The sequence below is a fragment of the Vipera berus genome, assembly GCF_964194415.1.
Source record: "Vipera berus genome assembly, chromosome: 6".
Classification (NCBI taxonomy): domain Eukaryota; kingdom Metazoa; phylum Chordata; class Lepidosauria; order Squamata; family Viperidae; genus Vipera; species Vipera berus.
This window is the reverse complement of record NC_138208.1, coordinates 88,785,108-88,809,195: the sequence shown is the minus strand read 5'-3', so window position 1 is coordinate 88,809,195 and position 24,088 is coordinate 88,785,108. Positions and strand designations below refer to the sequence as shown.

Below are 24,088 nucleotides of genomic sequence, written 5' to 3'. Positions count from 1 at the left end.
AGGAGACTTTATACCGTCCCAGTCAAATGGTTGTCCAATCTCCAGCGATGGAGCACTCACAATCCTGGGAGGCAGGCCGTTCCCTGAATTAATCGTTCTCACGGCCAGGAAATTCCTCCTCATTTCCAGACTGGGTCTCCCTCTGACCAGCTTCGACCCGTGGCTTCCTGTCCTGCCTCCAGGTGCTTTTGGAGAACAAGCTGACCCCCCTCTTCTCCGCGACAGCCTTTCCAGGAATGGATGATGCTCCCATGTCCTCCTTAATCCTTCTCGTCCTTAGACTAGACATACCAAGTTCCCTTCACATCATGAGAAAAGCAGGGCTAGATGAATCAAAAATTGGAATTAAGATTGCCGGAAGAAATATCAACAACCTAAGATATGCAGATGATACCACTCTAATGGCAGAAAGTGAAGAGGAACTAAAAAGCCTCTTGTTGCGGGTGAAGAAGGAGAGTGCAAAACTTGCATTGAAAATCAACATTAAGAAAACCAAGATTATGGCATCCGGGCCCTCTCAATTCCTGGCAAATAGATGGGGAAGAAATGGAGGGAGTGACAGATTTTATTTTCCTGGGCTCGAAGATCACCGCAGACGGGGACTGCAGCCAAGAAATTAAAAGACGCTTGCTCCTCGGGAGGAAAGCCATGGCAAATCTAGACAGCACACTAAAAAGCAGAGACGTCACCCTGCCAACAAAAGTGCGTGTAGTCAAGGCTATGGTCTTCCCAGTTGCAATGTGTGGCAGTGAAAGCTGGACCATAAGAAAGGCTGAGCGCCAAAGGATGGAGGCCTTTGAACACACGTGTGTGTGTGTGTGTGTGTGTGTGTGTGTACCTATTGTTTTAGGTTGTAAATAGTTATTTAGGTTGTAAATAGTTATTTAGGTTGTAAATAGTTATTTAGGTTTTAAATAGTTATTTTTATTTTATTTTAACAACAGCTGTTTTATATTCGAGAGAGAGAGAGAGAGAGAGAGAGAGAGAGAGAGAGAGAGAGAGAGAGAGAGAGAGAGAGAGAGAGAGAGAGAGAGAGAGAACTGGACACAGTATTCCCCCTTCTGCGGGCTATTCACATGAATACCTAGAGGGACCAGGGGTCAGCAGCCCTTAAGATCCCTTCCAATGTTATGACTTATCGCATTTTTGTTAGCTCGTGATCCCAGAACATTATGACTGCACGGTGTTGTAGCTCTGAAACAGTCTCAAAAGACGTCTCGAAGGCTTTGGTGTCCAAAAAAAAAACAACGGCAAAAAAGTACGTGGCCAAGCCATCAAATCGCCATCGAAATAACCCCCGAGGCTTCCCAGTGCTGGACTCGGGAAAGGGAAAGCAATGAGTTTATTGGTCCCCTAGAATGAGGGATGCCTTTCCCCCCCCCCCCAGGTCGATTCGGTTTAGACAGCTCGGCCCAAATTTCATTTCACTCGAGGCGGGAAGACGGCCCGTTTTCCTGCATTAATGGAGTTGCAATTAGGAGACCGGGGGGGGGGGGAGAGAAGGGGGAGGGCTAAATGAACACATCAAGAAGAGACGAACCTTACTCTCCCCTTTTCTTTGTTCCGTTGCCCGACCTTGCTGGTGGACTTGATGTAAAGATGGCGGTGGAGTTCATCTATCAGAACCAAGTGCATATTCATCTTTTTACTGTGAAGTTCCAGCCTCAGGTCACCGAGTCCCTCCACCTGGAGGAGCGGTCCTTCCAAAGAATCCACGGCCGATACCTTTGGACAAAAGAGAAGGTAAGATGAGATAACCTTTATTGTCTTTTTTTTTTACTGTGGGCACAACGGCGCACATCAAAAATGAAACTGAGTTGCCCGCTCTCAAAGTGAAAGACATACATGGCACGCACCTAAAACATTTATTTATTTATTTATTATTGAGACTTATATGCCGCCCTAACTCTTGTATTGTATTGATGTTTTTAAATACATCAATGGAATGTAAGATCCATGAACCTGGAATGTAAGATCCATGAATCAAGGAAAGCTGGACGTGGTCAAACAAGAGATGACAAGACTAAACATTGACATCTTAGGTATCAGCGAACTAAAATGGACAGGAATGGGTGAATTTAATTCAGATGACCATCAGGTATACTACTGCGGGCAAGAATCCCTCAGAAGAAATGGAGTAGCCTTCATAGTCAATAAAAAAAATAGGAAAAGCAATACTGGGATACAATCCTCAAAATGACAGAATGATCTCAGTTCGAATTCAAGGCAAACCATTCAATATCACAGTAATCCAAGTCTATGCCCCAACCACCGGTGCTGAAGAAAATGAAATTGACCGGTTCTATGAAGCCCTACAGCACCTTATAGAACTAACACCCAGAAATGATGTCCTTATCATAATGGGGGATTGGAATGCTAAAGTAGGAAGCCAAAAGATAACTGGAATAACATGCAAGTTTGGCCTTGGAGTACAAAATGAAGCAGGGCACAGGCTGATAGAATTTTGTCAAGAGAATACGATGGTCATAGCAAACACTCTTTTCCAACAACCCAAGAGACGGCTTTACACATGGACATCACCAGACGGTCAACACAGAAATCAGATTGACTATATGCTCTGCAGCCAAAGATGGAGACGCTCGATACAGTCAGTAAAAACAAGACCAGGAGCTGACTGTGGCTCAGACCATGAGCTTCTTGTTGCAAAGTTTAGGCTTAAATTAAAGAAAGTAGGGAAAAGCGCTAGGCCAGTCAGGTATGAATTAAATCATATCCCTGTTCAATATACAGTAGAGGTGACAAATAGATTTAAGGAATTAGATCTGATAGACAGAGTGCCTGAAGAACTATGGACAGAGGTTCGCAACATTGTACAACAGGTAGCAACCAAAACCATCCCAAAGAAAAAGAAATGCAAGAAAGCAAAATGGCTGTCTGAGGAAGCTTTGCAAATAGCTGCGGAAAGGAGGGAAGCGAAAGGCAAGGGAGAAAAAGAAAGATATGCCCAATTAAATGCAGAATTCCAAAGAATAGCTAGAAGAGATAAGAATGCCTTCTTAAATGAACAATGCAAAGAAATAGAAGAAAACAATAGAATAGGGAGGACCAGAGATCTTTTCAAGAAAATTGGAGAGATGAAAGGAACATTTCATGCAAAAATGGGCATGATAAAGGACCAAAATGGCAGGGACCTAACAGAGGCAGAAGAGATTAAGAAGAGGTGGCAAAATTACACAGAAGAACTATACAAGAATGAGCTTAATGTCCCTGATAATCACAATGAGGTGGTCACTCAGCTCGAGCCAGACATCCTAGAATGTGAAGTGAAGTGGGCCTTAGAAAAGCTGAGCAACAACAAAGCTAGTGGAGGTGACAGTATTCCAGCTGAGCTATTCAAAATCTTAAAAGACGATGCAGTAAAAGTGCTACACTCAATTTGCCAGCAAATTTGGAAAACTCAACAGTGGCCACAGGATTGGAAAAGATCAGTTTACATTCCAATTCCAAAGAAAGGCAGTGCCAAAGAATGTTCAAACTATCGCACCATTGCACTCATTTCTCATGCTAGTAAAGTTATGCTTAAAATTCTACAAGCTAGACTCCAGCAGTATGTGGATCGAGAACTACCAGAAGTACAGGCAGGATTTCGAAGAGGCAGAGGAACTAGAGATCAAATTGCTAACATACGCTGGATCATGGAGAAAGCTAGAGAGTTCCAGAAAAACATCTACTTCTGCTTCATTGACTATGCTAAAGCCTTTGATTGTGTGGATCATAACAAACTGTGGCAAGTCCTTAGAGAGATGGGCATACCAGACCATCTTATTTGTCTCCTGAGAAATCTATATGCGGGCCAAGAAGCAACAGTGAGAACTGGACACGGAACCACTGATTGGTTCAAAATTGGGAAAGGAGTCCGGCAAGGCTGTATACTGTCGCCTTGCCTATTTAACTTATATGCAGAGCACATCATGAGAAAGGCAGGGCTAGATGAATCAAAAGTTGGAATTAAGATTGCCGGAAGAAACATCAACAACCTAAGATATGCAGATGATACCACTCTAATGGCAGAAAGTGAAGAAGAACTAAAGAGCCTCTTGTTGCGGGTGAAGAAGGAGAGTGCAAAACTTGGGTTGAAACTAAACATTAAGAAAACCAAGATCATGGCATCTGGCCCTCTCAATTCCTGGCAAATAGATGGGGAAGAAATGGAGGTAGTGACAGATTTTATTTTCCTGGGCTCCAAGATCACTGTAGATGGGGACTGTAGCCAAGAAATTAAAAGACGCTTGCTCCTCGGGAGGAAAGCCATGACAAATCTAGACAGCACACTAAAAAGCAGAGACATCACCCTGGCAACAAAAGTGCGTATAGTCAAGGCTATGGTCTTCCCAGTTGCAATGTATGGCAGTGAAAGCTGGACCATAAGAAAGGCTGAGCGCCAAAGAATTGAAGCCTTTGAACTATGGTGCTGGAGAAGACTCCTGCGAGTTCCTTGGACTGCAAGGCGATCAAACCGGTCAGTCCTAGAGGAGATCAACCCTGACTGCTCTTTAGAAGGCCAGATTCTGAAGCTAAAACTCAAATACTTTGGCCACCTAATGAGAAGGAAGGACTCACTGGAGAAGAGCCTAATGCTGGGAAAGATTGAGGGCAATAGAAGAAGGGGACGACAGAGAATGAGGTGGCTGGATGGAATCATTGAAGCAGTAGGTGTGAGCTTAGATGGACTCCAGAAGATGGTAAAGGACAGGAAGGCCTGGAGGAACATTGTCCATAGGGTCGCGATGGGTCGGACACGACTTCGCAACTAACAACAACAACAAAATACTTTGTAAACCGCCCTGAGTCCTACGAGAAAAGGGCAGTATATAAGTTCAATAAACTTAAGCTTAACTTAAGTTAAACTTCATAGGAGCGGCGGTTAGCTGTGTCCCAAGCATTTTGATTAAGCTGGAGTTTAGGTACAATATACTATATACAACCGATGTATAGACCCACGCCCCTAGGTATACGTAACAAATAAATATTAAATACCGTCCATCTTAAAATATATAACAGAAGGAGGAAGCTTGAGTTCACAAGGTTAGTGCCGTAGGGGATGAAACTACGGCTGGAAAAATAAAAAATAAAATAAAGGTCGATTTAGTTCTTTCCCAAAGTCGTTATGGGTCAATATTGCGAATCCTCGGGTTACAGCTGCATTTGAGCCCCCCAAATTTCCGTTGCTAAGCGAGACAGCGCTTAAAGTGAGTCTCGTCCCATTCTGCAACCTTTTATGCCACCGTTCTTCCGTGAATCACCGCAGATGTTTTAATTAGGAACGCGGTTGCAAAATGAATCCAATTTCCCCGTCGGCGTCGCTGGTCAGAAGGTCGCGAAAGGGGATCATGCCACCTTGAGACAACTGCAGCCGTCATAAACAGGAGTCAGTTGCCAAGAATCTGAATTTTTATCACAGGACCGTGGGATGCGGGTTAGGGTTGTGTGTGCGAAAAAACGCTCGTAAGTCACTTTTTTTCAGTACCGAGGTAACTTTGAACAGTTACTAAACGAACCGTGTTAAAACGAGGATTACCTGTACATTGCTTCGTGTAAGATTTACCTCGATCAAATTCTAATGACAATCTCATCAAACAGCTAAAACAGACAAAAAATGGCTGCGGGACTTGGGGTTGGCTAGTCTAAAGAAAAGAACAAATAGGGGAGACACGATAGCAGCGTTCCAGTATCTGAGGGGCTGCCACAAAGAAGAGGGGGTGTCACGTTATTCTCTAAAGCACCAGAAGGCAGGACGAGAAACAACGAATGGAAACTGACCAAAGAGAGAAGCAACCTGGAATTAAGGAGAAACTTCCTAACAGTGAGGACAATTAACCAGTGGAACAGCTTGCCACCAGAAATCGTGGGGCGCTCCATCCCTGGAGGCTTTTAAGAAGAGGCTGGACAATCAATTGTCTGAGATGGCATAGGTTAATAATAACAATAACAATAAGAAGAAGAAGAAGAAGAAGAAGAAGAAGAAGAAGAAGAAGAAGAAGAAGAAGAAGAAGAAGAAGAAGAAGAAGAAGAAGAAGAAGAAGAAGAAGAAGAAGAAGAAGAAGAAGAAGAAGAAGTTGGAAGGGATCTTGGAGGTCATCTAGTCCAACCCCCTGCTCAGGCAGGAAACCCTATACCATTTCAGGCAAATGGCTGTCCAGTCTCTTAAAAACCTCCATTGTTTGAGCATTCACCACCTCTGGAGGCAGGTTGTTCCACTGGTTAATTTTCTAACTGTCAGGAAGTTTCTCCTTAGTTCCAGGTTGCTTCTCTCCTTGGTTAGTTTCCATCCGTTGCTTCTTGTCCTGCCTTCGGGAGCTTTGGAGAAAAGCTTGACTGCCTCTTCTTTGGGGCAGCCCCTAAGATACTGGAACACTGCTATCATGTCACCCCTCACCCTTCTCTTCGTTAAACTACACATACCCAATTCCAGCAACCGTTCCCTATATGTTTTAGCCCAATCATCTTTGTTGCTCTTCTCTGTACCCTTTCTAGAGTCTCGACATCTTTTTTACATCGTGGTGACCAAAATTGGATGCAGTATTCCAGGTGTGGCCTTACCAAAGCATTGTAAAGTGGTATTAACACTTCGCGTGATCTCGATTCTATCCCTCTGTTAATGCAGCCTAGCACTGTGTTGGCTTTTTTGGCCGCTGCAGCACACGGCTGGCTCATATTGAAGTGATTGTCTACTAGGACTCCGAGATCCCTCTCGCAGTTACTACTATTGAGGAAGGTACCACCTATACTATACCTGTGCATTTGATTTTTCCTGCCTAAATGTAGAACCTTACTTCTCCTGCTCGAGCGGGGGGGGGGGGAGGGGGCTGGACTAGAAGACCTCCCAGGTCCCTTCCAGCTCTATTCTATTCTAAATATTTATAATACAAGAAGACAGCTTTGTCTTAAAAAAACCAGGAGACGGAAAGAGTGAGGCCAAAGGATGAACTACGAAAGCAGAGCGAAAGGAAGATTCTGCATTTACCAAAATGAAATCAAGACTAAGGGATTCAGCCAAAGCCTTCGCGGTAGAAATTGATTTTGAGGAAGACCCCCCCCCTTTTGATAGGATTCTAAATTTCTCTGCAATAACAGTCGATTAAATTAGCCGCCCCTAGAAATATTGCTGCTCTGTCCACTGGGCAATTTAAGTGTCAACCTCCACAAACTCCAAAGGGATTTCCTTGCCAGCTCTAACCTGGGGATTGCTAAATATTTTAATTATTTGGTCTCCACTGAGTCACATCATCCAACACCAGCGCATTTAAAAGACCGGGCACGAACTGGTGGCCACGGCAATATTTCCAATTTACAGCTCGCCCGCTGTTTCAGGTGACCTTCTAAGAGGACTTAATAACATTTAGATAATGGTAAATATTTCAGCAATTCTGTTTTAATTGGCTTTCTCTGGGCAGCGGCGTAAATACATCGCCGCTCGGTTAAGAGAGAGAGAGAGAGAGAGATGACTGGCCACAAAAAGAGAGGGTTTCCTTTTTTGCATATTATTTCAAGAATTAAATAAATCTCATTTTGCAGGAACCCGGCAGCACGGCTACCTCAAGGAAAGAGGAGGTAAACGGACAGCCTCGAGAGCTTGCAGCAAATGAAACAATATTTCAATTTAATAATCAGATCATTACAGTATTTATTTTTCCCCCATCTTGGATTACAAATAATTCAAGGTGGTGAACATATCCACACACCTACCTCCTCCTATTTTCTCCACAAAAACAACCCTGTGAGGAAGGTTGGGCTGAGAGAGGGTGACTGGCCCAAAGTCACCCAGCTGCCTTTCATGCCTAAGGCGGGACTAGAACTCACTGTCTCCTACCGATTGGCCAAGTCACCCAGTCGGCTTTCATGCCTAAGGCAGGACTAGAACTCACCATCTCTTGGTGATTGGCCCAAAGTCACCCAGTCGGCTTTCATGCCTAAGGCAGGACTAGAACTCAACATCTCTTGGTGATTGGCCCAAAGTCACCCAGCTGCCTTTCATGCCTAAGGCGGGACTAGAACTCACTGTCTCCTACCGATTGGCCAAGTCACCCAGTCGGCTTTCATGCCTAAGGCAGGACTAGAACTCACCATCTCTTGGTGATTGGCCCAAAGTCACCCAGCTGGCTTTCATGCCTAAGGCAGGACTAGAACTCACCATCTCTTGGTGATTGGCCCAAAGTCACCCAGTCGGCTTTCATGCCTAAGGCAGGACTAGAACTCAACATCTCTTGGTGATTGGCCCAAAGTCACCCAGCTGCCTTTCATGCCTAAGGCGGGACTAGAACTCACTGTCTCCTACCGATTGGCCAAGTCACCCAGTCGGCTTTCATGCCTAAGGCAGGACTAGAACTCACCATCTCTTGGTGATTGGCCCAAAGTCACCCAGTCGGCTTTCATGCCTAAGGCAGGACTAGAACTCAACATCTCTTGGTGATTGGCCCAAAGTCACCCAGCTGCCTTTCATGCCTAAGGCGGGACTAGAACTCACTGTCTCCTACCGATTGGCCAAGTCACCCAGTCGGCTTTCATGCCTAAGGCAGGACTAGAACTCACCATCTCTTGGTGATTGGCCCAAAGTCACCCAGCTGGCTTTCATGCCTAAGGCAGGACTAGAACTCACCATCTCTTGGTGATTGGCCCAAAGTCACCCAGCTGCCTTTCATGCCTAAGGCGGGACTAGAACTCACTGTCTCCTACCGATTGGCCAAGTCACCCAGTCGGCTTTCATGCCTAAGGCAGGACTAGAACTCACCATCTCTTGGTGATTGGCCCAAAGTCACCCAGTCGGCTTTCATTCCTAAGGCGGGACTAGAACTCACCGTCTCTTGGTGATTGGCCCAAAGTCACCCAGCTGGCTTTCATGCCTAAGGCGGGACTAGAACTCACTGTCTCCTACCGATTGGCCAAGTCACCCAGTCGGCTTTCATGCCTAAGGCAGGACTAGAACTCACCATCTCTTGGTGATTGGCCCAAAGTCACCCAGTCGGCTTTCATTCCTAAGGCGGGACTAGAACTCACCGTCTCTTGGTGATTGGCCCAAAGTCACCCAGCTGGCTTTCATGCCTAAGGCGGGACTACAACTCATTGTCTCCTGGTGATTGGCCCAAAGTCACCGAGCTGGCTTTCATTCCTAAGGCGGGACTAGAACTCACCGTCTCTTGGTGATTGGCCCAAAGTCACCCAGCTGGTTTTCATGCCTAAGGCGGGACTAGGACTCACCGTCTCCTGGTGATTGGCCCAAAGTCACCAAGCTGTCTTTGATGCCTAAGGTGGGACTAGAAATCACCGTCTCCTACCGATTGGCCAAAAGTCAACCAGCCAGTTTTCATGCCTAAGGGGGGGGGGGGACTAGAACGCAGAGTCTTCTGGCGATGGGCCCGAAGTGACCCAATTTACTTCCATGCCTAAAGTGAGACTGGAACTCACTGTCTCCTGCTGATTGGCCAAAAAGTCGTTTTCACGCCTAAAGTGGAACTAGAACTCGCCGTCTCCTGCTTTTTTAGCTACCAGACCAAACTGGCTCTCTTACATTTCCTTTCTAAAAACGAAAAATAAAAAATAAAAATGCCAGGACTGGCAATTCATCCCAAATCCCAGTTGTCAAGTACTTTCCAAGTGTGATGCGCTACCGAGCATGTAATATCACTTTGTGTCAGAACAAAAGTGTCAGCTGAAATGTTCTTTAGGATCAGAGGAGTGCGTGTCATGAGGTTAAAACATTTCCCCAACTGTAATACACAGACAGCTTTAAAAAAGAGAACGAAAAAGACACCTTTGTTCCCCCCCACACACACACAAACACACCCTTTCTTTACAAGCTCTACCATTCCTGCCAATGCAGCGGTATCTCCCGAAAAGGTACTTTGAGCTTGGGAGAACCTTTTAACCGTTTAATCCTCTTTTCCAAAATGGAAAAGTTTCAGGAGGAAAAAAACCGACAAAGCCAAGGGGATTTGATTTCGTTTCGTTTCCCCCAAATCCGTGAAACGTCCTTCCTCCGCTTTGAGAATTCGACCCTCTTACAAAAGGGATAGGCAAAAAAAAGATAAAAAGAAAAAAAAAAACCCGCTGGAAGGTTGCATAACAACAACCGCTTGGAACAAACCGTCTGCTGAAATCTCAGCAAAGCTTGAAACGTCTGAAATGTTTCAGCAGGGTACTTAAACACCTAAGTTACAATTAAATAAGACATATGAAGAATGGTTGCAGGAATCGGGTATGTCTAGTTTAATGGGGGGGGGGGGAAAGGACTAGAGGTGACACGATAGCAAGCTTCCAATATTTGAAGGGCTGACACTGAGAAGAGGGGGAGGGTGTCAACCTATTCTCCAAAGCCCCTGAAGGCAGGACAAGAAGCAACGGATGGAAACTAGTCAAGGAGAGAAGCAACCTGGAACTAAGGAGAAACTTCTTGGCAGTTAGAACAATTAACCAGTGGAACAACCTGCCTCCAGAAGTTGTGGGTGCTCCAACACTGGAAGTTTTTAAGAAGAGACTGGACAGCCATTTGTCTGAAATGGTATAGGGTTACCTGCTTGAGCAGGGGGTTGGACTAGATGACCTCCAAGGTCCCTTCCAACTCTGTTCTTCTAAACCTCTGGACCTAAGGCCTTCGTTTTGCATCTTAGGCTCATTACCCTTGGGGTAATCCAAGCTGAAGGCTGCCATATTTAACGATAGAGAAGTTAGCCAAGAACGCGTTTTCTAACAAATGAATTCTCATCAGAAACAAAGGAAACATTTTAAACACATTTTTTTTTTTTGCAGGCTTTGCCCGCAAAAAATAGTTTTCGGAATTGGGCTTGGAAAAACGAACGGCAAATAATTCCTTTGACTGCAGTCTATTAACAAGCTAACAATAGCAAAACCATCTTTTGTCTTTCTTAACGTGAGGCTTTTTTTCTAAATACATAATCACGGTGCACCCGTCTGCATTTGGCGACTTATCTGTGAAGCTCGACGAATCAAACAAATCAGAGTTTGCATTTATTGTGCAACCTGTGAGCTCAAGAAGGGTTTTTGTTGTTGTTGTTAACTGCGAAGTCGTGTCCGACCCATCGCGACCCTATAGACAACGTTCCTCCAGGCCTTCCTGTCCTCCACCATCTTCTGGAGTCCCTTTAAGCTCACGCCTACCGCTTCAGTGACTCCATCCAGCCACCTCCTTCTCTGTCGTCCCTTTCTTCTCTTGCCCTCCATCTTTCCCAGCATGAGGCTCCTCTCCAGTGAGTCCTTCCTTCTCATTAGGTGGCCAAAGTATCTGAGTTTTAGCTTCAGGATCTGGCCTTCTAAAGAGCAGTCAGGGTTGATCTCCTCTGGGACTGACCGGTTTGATCGCCTTGCAGTCCAAGGGACTCGCAGGAGTCTTCTCCAGCATCGTAGTTCAAAGGCCTCAATTCTTTGGCGCTCGGCCTTTTTTATGGTCCTATTTTCACTGCCATACATTGCAACTGGGAAGACCATGGCCTTGACTATACGCACTTTTGTTGGCAGGGCAATGTCTCTGCTTTTTAGTGTGCTGTCTAGATTTGCCATGGCTTTCCTCCCCAGGAGCAAGCGTCTTTTAATTTCTTGGCTACAGTCCCCGTCTGCAGTGATCTTGGAGCCCAGGAAAATAAAATCTGTCACTCCCTCCATTTCTTCCCCATCTATTGGCCAGGAATTGAGAGGGCCAGATGCCACGATCTTGGTTTTCTTACTGTTGAGTTTCAACCCAACGTTTGCACTCTCCTTCTTCACTCGCAACAAGAGGCTCTTTAGTTCCTCTTCACTTTCTGCCATTAGAGTGGTATCATCTGCATATCTTAGGTTGTTGATATTCAAGAAGGGTACGCAAGAATATTATTTGTTTAACGTACGAAATATACCCAAAAGCTCGAGGAATCCAGAACACATTAGCAGGCGGTCTTTCACTTACGACCCCCCAACTGAACCCAGCTTTTCTGTTATTAAGCGAGACAGCTGTTGAGTTTTGCCTCATTTTATGACTTTTCTTGACCCGGCTGTGAAGTGAATCACTGCAGGCGTTAAGTTAACATGGCTGTTAAGCGAATCCGGCTTTCCCCCATTGACTTTGCTTGTCGGAAGGTCGCAAAAGGGGATCGCGTGACCCCGGGACATTGCAACTCTCATTAGTACATGCCAGTTGCCAAGCTTCCGAATTTTGATCATGTGACCATCGTGTGTGTAAAAAAAAAAAGGTGATAAGTCACTTTTTCCCCTGCCGTTGAAACTTATGACAGTCACTAAATGGTTGTAAGTCAAGGACTCCCCGTAGGACACTGGTAGCACATACTGCACATTTACACACTGTTGCAATATTTTTAAGCGATAATAAAAAAAATAAATTGGGAAGGACACGCCAAACAATCGCCTCTCGAAGTTCTCCGGGTCTGGATCGAACAGTAATCAGTTCCAAGATGGAAGGAAGCCATAAATAAGTAGTAAATAAATAAAATGATCCAATAAAGGACAAGCAACAGCTTTAGAGTTACAGCAAGACAAGACACTGCAGGGAAATGAACGATATATCACATTTAAGCACCAAACACATAAATAATTACATAGGTGACTGGCCAGTTCCTGCTGCTCCTACTCCGGAGACAAGACATAAATCAGATCAATTCAACACGGGCTGAAATAAACACGGGCTGCTCCCTTTAAAAATAGCTCCAAGAGTTCCATTCTCTTATTATCTCCATTTTTTTTTCTAGCTATGGTCAGCAACGGAAGGAAACTGAACAAAGAGAGACGCAACCTAGAACTAAGGAGGAATTCCCTGACAGTGAGAACAATTCACCGGTGGAACAACCTGCCTCCAGAAGTTGTGGGTGCTCCAACAGTGGAGGCTTTTAAGAAGAGACTGGACAGCCATTTGTCTGAAACGGTCTAGGGTTTCCTGCCTGAGCAGGGGGTTGGACTAGATGACCTCCAAGGTCCCTTCCAACTTTACTATTATTATTAATGACATCAAAACAGTACTTTTGGAAGGCAAGCTGATGTCCGTGGTGGCGCAGGGGTTAGAATGCAGTACTGCAGGCTGACTACCGGCTGCCAGCGGCTCGGCAGTTCGATCCTGACCGGCTCAAGGTTGACTCAGCCATCCATCTTTCCGAAGTCAATAAAATGAAGACCCAGATGGGGTTTTTTTTGGGAGGGGGCAACAGGCTGACTCTGTAAACCGCTCAGAGAGGGCTGTAAAGTACTGTGAAGCGGTGTATAAGTCTAAGTGCTATTGCTAAGTTCGAAGGAAGGGAGGAAGAGGAAGGAAGGAAAGAAGGAAGGAAGGGAGGGAGGGAGGGAGGGAGGGAGGGAGGGAGGGAGGGAGGAAGGAAGGAAGGAAGGAAGGAAGGAAGGAAGGAAGGAAGGAAGGAAGGAAGGAAGGGCTGTGGTGGCACAGTGGTTAAAATGCAGTATTGCAAGCTAACTCTGTCCACTGCCAGCAGTTCGATCCTGACCAGTTCAGCTATTGCTACTGCCTGAGCAGGGGCTTGGACTAGAAGACCTCCAAGGTCCCTTCCAACTCTGCTATCCCGTTCAGATTGATTCTGGAGTGTTTTGAACATTTTAACCAGGCAGAAATTTTCAAGCTTAATAGTGAAGACCTAGGTTTATGCACCGCTGAAAAGAATAGATACAGCAGACAATGACACCAGCCATGGGTAAGTTATAGGGCCATGCAAGAGAGGTCTATATAAGCCATTTGACTTACAGGTAGTCCTGGACTTACGACCGGTCTTGGAAACAGTGACCTGTGAGCCGTCCTCAAAGTTACGACCCATCCCACCACTCCTGCAGTCAAGGGACTGCAATGCAGGTGCTCAGCAATCTGCTGGCATTTGTGACGTCTGCAGTGTCATGCGGTCACATGAGTGAGATTTACGACCTTCCCAGCGGGCGTCTGACAAGCACAGGCAGTTGGGGAAGCCAGATTCGTTCAACGATTGCCTGATTCACTTAGGGCAGGGGTCTTTAAACTTGGCCCTTTGATGATTTGTGGACTTGCAACTCTCAGAATTCCTCAGCCAGTGTGCACGTGTGCCTGGCTGAGGAATTCTGGGAGCTGAAGTCCACAAGTCATCAAAGGGCCAAGTTTGAAGACCCCTGACTTATGATCCCCTCATTCACTTAAGGACCACCTGATTTGTTTAATGACTGCAGACTTCCTTCTTAACCACCACAGTAAAAATAGTCATAAAATCTGGGCCAGTCTCAGGACGATATGCTTAAGAACTGCATCACTTCATGACCCAAATTCTAATCCAAACTGTGGTTGTAAGGACAACCTGAAGTAAGTACGACCTAAAACATAATGAAGAATGGTTGCAGGACTTGGGTTTGGCCAGTCTAGAGAAAAAAAAGGACTGGGGGGAACATGGTAACAGTCTTCCAATATCTTAGGGGCTGCCCCAAAGAAGAGGGAGTCAAGCTATTCTCCAAAACGCCCGAAGGCAGGACAAGAAGCAACGGATGGGAACTCATCAAGGAGAGAAGCAACCTGGAATTAAGGAGAAATTTCCTAACAGTGAGGACAACAAGCCAATGGAACAGCTTTGCCTTCAGAAATCATGGGCGCTCCATCACCGGAGGTTTCTAAGAAGAGACTGGACAGTCACTTGTCTGAGACAGTATAGGTTCTCCTGCTTGAACAGGGGGCTGGACTAGAAGACCTCCAAGGTCCCTTCCAGCTCTATTCTAATCTTGATTCTGAAGAAAGGAAAGAGGGAATGAAGAATGGCTACAACCCAGACAGCACGCTCAAAAACATTCGAAAAGACCCGTGGGTTTCCCTTTGCATGCTTAAAAAATATCTTCCTTATCCCAACAGTGAGTAAGATTTGGAAGAAGCCACGAAAGTCTCATTCCCTAGGATGAAGTAATGAAACCAGCGTCTGAATAATAATGTTGTTTTCCTTACTTAACAGAGTGTGCGCAAAGCCAGGCAGACAGCAGAGGTGACCCTATTTGATCGTCTGGATTAATATTTTTCAATCTTGACAACTTTTAAGATGTGTGGGCATCAGCTCCCAGAGTTGCCCACTTAGCACGCTGGCTGGGGAATTCTGGGAGTTGAAGTCCACGCACCTTAAAGTTGCTAAGCACCTAATCGAAGAGAGAAGCAACCTAGAACTAAGGAGAAACTTCCTGACAGTGAGAACAACTAACCAGTGGAACAACCTGCCTCCAGAAGCTGTGAATGCTCCAACACTGGAAGGGTTTAAGAAGAGACTGGCCAGCCCTTTGTCTGAAATGGTATAGGGTTTTCTGCCTGAGCAGGGGGTTGGACTAGATGACCTCCAAGGCCCCTTCCAATTATCATCATCATCATCATCATCATCATCATCATCATCATCATCTCTGTTATTGTGTTCCATTATTCCGTCATTCCGTTAAGGCAGGGGTAGGCAACCTCGGCTCTTTTATGACTCATGGACTTCAATTCCCAGAATTCCTGAGTCAGCTATGCTGAGGGGAAAGGGAGAGGCTTCCAGGCTGAGCCATGCTGACTGAGGAATTCTGGGAGTTGAAGTCCATGAGTCATAAAAGAGCCAAGGTTGCCTACCCCTGTGTTAAGGTATCAGAGATGAGTCAGTAAGATGAGTCAATTATTTCAATTATTCAGCTGAATATTTCAATACGGAATATTCTACTCCCTGTGATGCTCTTTTCAAACCCTGGAGTGAGATCTTCGGGCTGGTTCGCTAAATGAATGGGTGTAAATCAAGGACGGCCTGTATTTCATAAACAACAACAACAAAAGTTAAAATCATGTATATAAATATGAACCGGCTGGCGAGCGTCCGAATGTAAATCAAGCGACCACGGGGGGGGAATGCTGCAACGGTCGTTAAAAGTCTGAAAAACGGCCGTTAAGTCACTTTTTCCCGTGCCGCTGTAACTGCGAATGGTCACTAAAACGGACGGTTGCAAGTCAAGGAGTTACCTGCAACATTGTGGCTTGGAAGCTCTTGCAGTGCGGAAAAGAGCCCAAATCTCAACCACCACCACGACTTCCTCACCTTCATTACCACCACCACCACCCCCCCCAGTTCTTATTTCATAAACTTTCGTCGGTCTAAAAAGAAGGGTTGTTATTAGTCGAGCCAACGGGCGAAGGGTAATACCGGGGAGAGATTGGCGCTCACAGACGCGTTAACCGGGAGGAGGGGAGGGTGGGGAGGAGGCGGCGAAGCCCGTGCCGCCGACGCCAAGGAGGCCGAGGGCAGGCACTAACCGCTTAATGCAACAGAACATCTCAGATAATGGGATTCGCCGGATTAAACAGGAAAAGATGAAGTTATCGATAAGTATATTAAAGGAAGCCAAGGCGGAATGGTATTACAAAGGGAGACGGGGGGGTGGTGATTCTCCGCTGATGCTCTCTCTCTTCTGCTTCCAAACACTTTCCCGTCTCTGCAATGAAATTAGCCAGACACAAATGCAAACAGGATCAGAAAATTGGATTAGGGGCAATAAATACTAATAAAATATATATATATATCTGGCCGGCTGCGCCCAGGCTCTCTCGCGCCGCCAGCTCCGAGGCGCTCCCTTCTCCTTCCACCTTTGAAGGCGAGGCACGTTCTTGGCTTCTTTGGGGTGGAATGAATGAAATAACAGCTTTACCCGTTCCCCAAATATTTGAGAGGGGTGGTGGGGTTAGGGTCCTCCGGAAGAAAGAGAGCAGCAAACGCAAGGGGTAAAAAGACCGACCGACTCCCCAGGCTGTTGGCCGCTCTGGACGTAGCCAGACTGAAGTTGCCCAAAAGAGAATTTCAGCCTGCTAAAACGAGTGCTCCTTTTTAGTGGTCAGGCCTGGTGCTTCCTTCTTTGTATTTTATTTAAGTATATCCTAACTTTAGTTTTATCAATAATTCAAAGCAGCCAACAAACCTAATAGTTCTTCCTTCTAAGAAGGAAGGGAGGGAGGGAAGGAGGGAGGGAGGGAGAGAAGGAAGAGAGCGAGAGAGGGAAGGAAGGAAGGAAGGAAGGAGGGAGGGAGGGAGGGAGGGAGGGAGGGAGGAAGAGAAGAAGGAAGGGAGAGAGGGAGGGAGGGAAGAAAGGAGAGCGGGGTGAGTGAGGGAGGAAGGAGGGAGAGAAGGGAGGGAGGGAGGAAAGGAAGGAGGGAGGGAGGGAGAGAAAAAGGAAGGAAGAGTGAGGGAGGAAGGGAAGGAAGGAGAGCGGGGAGAGGGAGGGAAGGAGGGAGGGAGGAAGGAAGGGAGGGAGGGAGGGAGGGAGGGAGGGAGGGAAGGAAGGAAGGAGGGAGGGAGAGAAGAAGGAAGGAAAGGGGAGAGAGAAGAAGGAAGGAAGGAAGGAAGGAAGGAAGGAAGGAAGGAAGGAAGGAAGGAAGGAAGGAAGGAGGATGGGTAACTGGCCCAAAGTCACCGGCCAGCTTTTACGCCTAAGACAAAACTAGAACTCACCATCTCCTGGTGATGGGCCCAAAAAAATCACAAAGCCAGTTTTCGTGCCCAAGTTGAGATCAGAACTGACCGTCTCTTGGCAATTTCCACAAACTTCCCAGTTGTCTTTCATGTCGAAGGCAGGACTAGAATTCCCACTCTCCCAGTTCCTAGCCTGGTGCCTTCGCCACCAGACCAAAACGGTTAGACGAGTCCCTTTCACGGTCCGAACAGTATTGATTCTTCGGACTCCTCACACGCACCAGTAGCCTTTATGTAGTAAGCTGGTACAACTTATCGAAGTTCCCTTCTCCCCTTCCTTTTCAACCCCGAGGAAATTACGCGCCCTTGGGTTGCTAATTTGAAAGCCCGGGCCTTCCTCTCCTGCCCGTGCACCTTCTCTCAAGGCTGTCCTCAAAGACGGAGAGGAAGGCGTCAGGTCCCTGAAGCTCATTTGCCACAAAGCTACTCTACTTTAGCCTGATGGCCTCCAAAAAGAAAAAAAGAAAAAAAGAAATACCAAAGGCCAAATTATATTCGCTGAAGTCTCTTGCGCAGTCGTTGGTCTCCTCAGGACCCCAAATCCTTGACCCCTCCATCGCTCTTCTTCCCTTCGATCCAGGCGTCAGGCCCGATGCTAAATCTAGTCACCGGGGCTAATGGGTAGTGTAACTCTTATTTATTAATCAGCCCCCCCCCCCCCGCAGTGTGTGATGAAGGTCAGATATTTACCGAGGCCAGCCCGCCAGATTAAAATGGGCGACCCCGGTCAATGTCAGCTCCCCTTTTTTGCTTTTCTCCAGACGAGACATTTATTGCCTTCCGTTGAAGGAGACGGGATCGTGTGTGTCGTGTGTGTCGCTGGGACCGTTAGGGTGAGGGTCTTCGGGGCAGCCCTTTAAATCAAAGGCATACGTGCTTTCGCTCAACTCAGGAGACACATTTACCGGAGAACGATGGATGGCTGGGGCTGCCACGCAACACGGGGTGGAAGGCAGACAAGCGTACACATCCAGAGTGGGCGGATAACCACGGAAGAAAAAAAAAGTCACTCTAAGGATCCCAACGTGAATTATGAATTCAATCGAAATTAAATCAAAATAAAAACGGTCTTTTTTTAAAAAAAAATAGTGGGGTTTTTTTTTACTCTTGGAAGTTTTAATTTGTATGTACTGTTTTATATTTTGATATTTTATTGTAGACAGACCAGACCCTCTTTCAAAGAGATAAATGGTTCAGAAATACATGTGTGTATATATAGATGATAAATAAAAGAGGAGAGATGAGATGAGATATAGACAGACAGATAGATGATAGATAGATTATATAGATGAATGAGAGAGAGATGGGGGGAGGTAGGTAGGTGGATGGATGGATGGGTAGATAGATAGATAGATAGATAGATAGATAGATGATAGATAGATAGATGATAGATAGATAGATAGATAGATAGATAGATAGATAGACAGACAGATAGATAGAAAGACAGACAGACGGATGGAGAGATAGAAATAGATGACAGATATATAATGATAGACGAGATAGATCACGGGTGTCAAACTCAATCTCATTGAGGGCCGCATCAGCATTGCGGTTGCCCTCAGGGGGACAGGTGGGTATGGCCAGGGTGGACGTGGCCTACTGGGTGGGCGTGGCTAGAGTGCGTATGGCCTACTGGGTGGGCGTGGCCAGCTCTACATCATTTGCATCAAGGGTGCCTATGGGGGCCTGGACAGATCTGAGGATCTCTGGCAGTGGGAGGGTCTCTGGGCCAGGGCCAAGGCAGTGGGGGCCGTTCCCTCACTGTTTCCAGAATGGCTTCGCGGGCCACATGAAACCACTTCGCGGGCCGGATCCAGCCCCCGGGCCTTGTGTTTGACATGTCTGGCCTGGAGGAACGTTGTCCATAGGGTCGCGAGAGGTCGGACACGACTTTGCAGCTAACAACAACAACGCAACTTATTTGTTAGCACCGGCATTACCCTGGCTAGCAGGATGCACCATCGTCTCGCACACGAGTGGCACCTAGGGCAGCCTTCCAAATCATTGTTACTGAACGTAGTCCTGGCACATTGAGACAGAACGTCCCGCTGATAACTTGGGAAAGCTCATTTCCGCACCTTTGAAGCGGGTCCCGACAGCCCGCTGCCAACGCGCATTTCCTCTTCATCTAGCTCCACGCAAGTGCCAGCCGCTGTCAAGATGCCTTTGCATCTTTGCTCCGGCTTCTGGGGTGGGGGGGAGAAAGGTTTCCTTCCTTACATTCATAAGTCTTCCCAGAATTAATCATGGCACATTAGAAGCAGCTGGAGTGTTTTGAGTGATAATGAAACCTGTAACAAGCCATCTTCAGACGTCTTGGCCAAACAATGAGGGAATTAAAATTTCAATTTAAATGCAGGGGTTGGAAACACGCTTCAGTGGCAAAATTACTTCAATTAATGTGAGTGGAATACAAAGGACAGGCTGCAGAAATGCGATGCGGCTCCAGAAATTAGGCCATTACCGTGTTTGCATCCAGGCGCACAATGCCTCCAAAGGTCTAATTTCAACAGCACCTATCACAAAGCTACAGACGACAATATTTATCACTTCCCCCATTTCTCAGGAGACAGATCGCTTGCCTTCCTGGAATCCTTTTTTTTTTGGGGGGGGGGTGGACTTTCGATAAGCCAACAGCTGTTTGCCTTGAGGACAAAGAACAAGGAGATCCAAAAGAAAAGAAAAAAAGAAAAAAAACCCACACACATTATGCATCCCTGACAGTTTAATAATTATTTTATACAATTGAGACAATGAAAAACAATAAGAGTCGCCCAGAAGCAAGGACCCAATTACGGCTTCATTCTGATATGAAGCTAGAAAGAGGCTTAAGAAGGTTGAACTTAAAAGAGCTCCCGTCTAGATCATCTACAACAGGAAGGATTTAAAAAGAGAGGAGATCGCAGACTCCAAAGGGAAATTATCATTATTATTTTTTTTGCACAGGATCTTTGTTGCTCAGGGTTGAAATCGAGGGTCCCGGGTGCTTCTGAGCTGGGTTGCTTTCTTGCAGATGTTTCATGACCCAACTAAGGAGTGTCATCAGTGTTAGGAGGGAGTATGATGTGGGAGTACCTAGAAAGGAGTGGGGTTTGTGGGGAGGAGGAGGAGGAGGAGGAGGAGGAGGAGGAGGAGGAGGAGGAGGAGGAGGAGGAAGATAAACGGACAGTGGGGTCCTCGGTGCTATCAGAGCTTCTTTTTTTTCTTGCAGATGTTTCATGACTCAACTAGGTAACATCATCAGTGCTAGAAAGGAGAGGGTTTTGTGGAAAGGAGGAGGAGGAGGAGAAGGAGGAGAGAGAGAGAGAGAGAGAATGAAGAGAAAGAAGGAGGAAGAGAGGGTGGAGAATTGTGGCTTCCTTGGTGCTCTCTGAGCTTGGTGGTTTCCTTGCAGACGTTTCATGACCCAACTAGGTAACATCATCAATGCTAGAAAGGAGAGGATTTTGTGGAAAAGAGGAGGAGGAGAGGAAGAAAGAGAGAATGAAGGGAAAGAAGGAGGAAGAGAAGGTGGAGCATTGTGGCTTCCTTGGTGCTCTCTGAGCTTGGATGTTTTCTTGCAGACGTTTCATGACCCAACTAGGTAACATCATCAGTGCTAGAAAGGAGAGGGTTTTGTGGAAAGGAGGAGGAGGAGGAGGAGAGGAAGAAAGAGAGAATGAAGGGAAAGAAGGAGGAAGAGAAGGTGGAGCATTGTGGCTTCCTTGGTGCTCTCTGAGCTTGGATGTTTTCTTGCAGACGTTTCATGACCCAACTAGGTAACATCATCAGTGCTAGAAGGGGGTGGGGTTTGTTGGTGGGTGGAGGAGGAGGAGGAGGAGGAGGAGGAGGAGGAGGAGACGAGGACTGTGGGGTCCTTGGTGCTCTCTGAGCTTGGCTGTTTTCTTGCCAGGTTTGTTGAGAAGAAAGGACAGGGTTAGAAAAATTACAACCCTTGAACGATTTCCCCTTTTAAAAATGTTCCCCCCAAAGGAGAGCATAGACATTTGTTCTTCACCGTCTTTCTAAGAATCAAGACAGGGCTGTTGGCAAAGGAGCTTGAGGATGGTTGCTGACATAGCCACGGCCTATATTTTTATCAGCCCCTGGGGGATGAATGATTGCATCCACCTTCCGGGATTTATAAGGTGACCTGTGTGTAATCACACTGTCACACCAACGACATGACTTGTGTCTGACGTCCTGATCTGACCCATCCATATGACGTGGTCACAGACGATGCCTGTGTGGTCCTTTCAATATCATCTTGGCTTGTAAGGGATGCTAGCACGGGGGACTGCATTTCTATAAGCCCCAGAATTTCCACTTTCCATCTATCTATTGCGCTAAAAAGAAAGAAACAGATATGAGATAGTAGAGATAAAGAGAAAAAAGAGAGGGAGTGCTCAATGTTGAAATAAAGAGAAATTTGGGTTGCTAAATTTAAGATATTTGGAAATTACCAGAAAATAAGAGTATCATATTGTATTATTAACTAGTCAGTGTAAGATGGTGAGAATTCTGAACATTAGATCTTGGGATGAATTGTGATAAAGGGGAATTGGGGATTATTTAAAATTTGGAAATTATAAACATTAAATGTGAAATTTAAATATTAGTGGGAAATTTTAAAAAAATGGGAAAAAATTAACCAGGACACTGATGGTCTAAACAGACTGAATGTTAAAACAACTAGGATATGTCTAAACTAAAAACTGTTGAAGAATGTAAGGAAGTTATTTTTTTATTCAATTGATAGAATAAGAATTGTATTAATTTAAATGTGAGACAGTAAATGCCAAGGGGGAAAGAGAGGAAACATTTGGGGGATTGCTGGGGTTTTTATTGCTGGATTTTTGGGGTTTTTATAAACGTATTGTATTAATTGTTTTTTAATGGGCAACTATTTAATCTTCTTTTAATATTTGTAACTTTGCATTTTATTCTTGCCCTGTTCACCGCCCTGAGTCCTTCGGGAGAAGGGCGGTATAGAAATATTAATAAAATAAAATAAATAAAATTTAATGTAATAGTTTGAGACCTGTACTACAGATATTTGTAGGTTATTGAATTATTGACTGACTCAGCCGCCATGTTGCTTTTCAACTATTTAAATGTAAAATTAGAAAATCAATACAATTTTCTGAAGAAGAAGAAGAAGAAGAAGAAGAAGAAGAAGAAGAAGAAGAAGAAGAGGAGGAGGAGGAGGAGGAGGAGGAGGAGGAGGAGGAGGAGGAGGAGGAGGAAGAAGAAGAGTAGGAGGAAGGAGGAGGAGGAGGAGGAGGAGGAGGAGGAGGAAACCAATCACAAGACTGTCGTGTTTTCCTTTCCGTGAAGAAGGAACCCAAAACCCGGTATGTCTGTGGAGATTCTCTGCCAGCCAGCTCAGGGTTGTCCCAAAGATGCTTTTTTTTTTTTTGAAAAAGGCAATTGGACTTTCTTGGTTTTTCCCTTGGGAAAAATATTTCTATGGGATGATAAGCGAAGGGTTTTGACAGAGAAAACAACAAGAAAGTCCTGTTACCTTTTTGAAAAGAAAAAAAAAAGCACCTTTGGGCCAGAACGTGGAACTTAAGGTAGGGACGCTCACACAACGTACTTACCTGGGTCATAATGGGGGAGAGAGAGTGCCTTCAACATACCAAGGAGATTGTTAATCATGGGTGTTAATCACGGCTTCTCCGGGTGTTGACTGCTGGTGAGGAGATCCCACTAACACTGTCAGGACTGTCAGGGCAAGCCGTTGGTATATAAACAAAGGGCAAACAACCCCCCTCCCCTCCTAGCACTGATGATGCTACCTAGTTGGGTCATGAAACGTCTGCAAGGAAACAAGCTCAGAGAACAATAAGGACCCCACAGTCGTCGTCCTCCTCCTTGTCCTCCTCCTCCTCCTCCTCCTCCTCCTCTTCTTCTTCTTCCTACTCCTACTCTTCTTCTTCTTCTTCTCCCTCCTCCTACTCCTCCTCTCCACAAGCCCCACTCCCTTCTAACACTGATGATGTTACCTAGTTGGGTCATGAAACGTCTGCAAGGAAACAAGCTCAGAGAACAATAAGGACCCCACAGTCGTCGTCCTCCTCCTTGTCCTCCTCCTCCTCCTCCTCCTCCTCCTCTTCTTCTTCTTCCTACTCCTACTCTTCTTCTTCTTCCTACTCCTACTCTTCTTCTTCTTCTCCCTCCTCCTACTCCTCCTCTCCACAAGCCCCACTCCCTTCTAACACTGATGATGTTACCTAGTTGGGTCATGAAACTTCTGCAAGGAAAGCGCCAAGCTCAGAGAGCACCAAGGATCCTAGAGCCCTTTTCCTTCTCCTTCTCCCCTGCTACTCTCCGCAAACCCCCCTCCCTTCTAGCACTGATGATGTTCCCTATTTAGGTCATGAAAAGTCTGCAAGGAAACCACCCAGCTCAGAGAGCATCCAATAATAATAATAATAAATAATAATAATAAACCTTTATTGTCAAAGTACAACTATGTGTACATTGAGATTAGCTGAACCTCTCCCCGTGCTCTCTCCCCCCAACACACAGTGACAACAAACCCTCCATCCCACCACACTATGTGAACCAACTACACCACACACCGGCCTCCCACGTCAATTCTGCATAAGTTCACAGAGATTATTTCCCGTTCAAAAGCCTAACAGCCCACAGATAAAAGCTCT

The 24,088-nt window shown here is 45.9% G+C and overlaps 1 protein-coding gene across 1 annotated transcript in view; it reads right to left on the bottom strand.

Moving 5' to 3' along the window:
* EXOC4 (exocyst complex component 4) overlaps nt 1-24,088 on the bottom strand; it is a 323,699-nt gene that overhangs the window by 284,152 nt on the left and 15,459 nt on the right. The window contains exon 4 of the mRNA XM_081331755.1: nt 1,541-1,725. Coding sequence (XP_081187881.1) covers nt 1,541-1,725 — 185 coding nt within the window. The remainder of the gene's footprint in view (nt 1-1,540; nt 1,726-24,088) is intronic.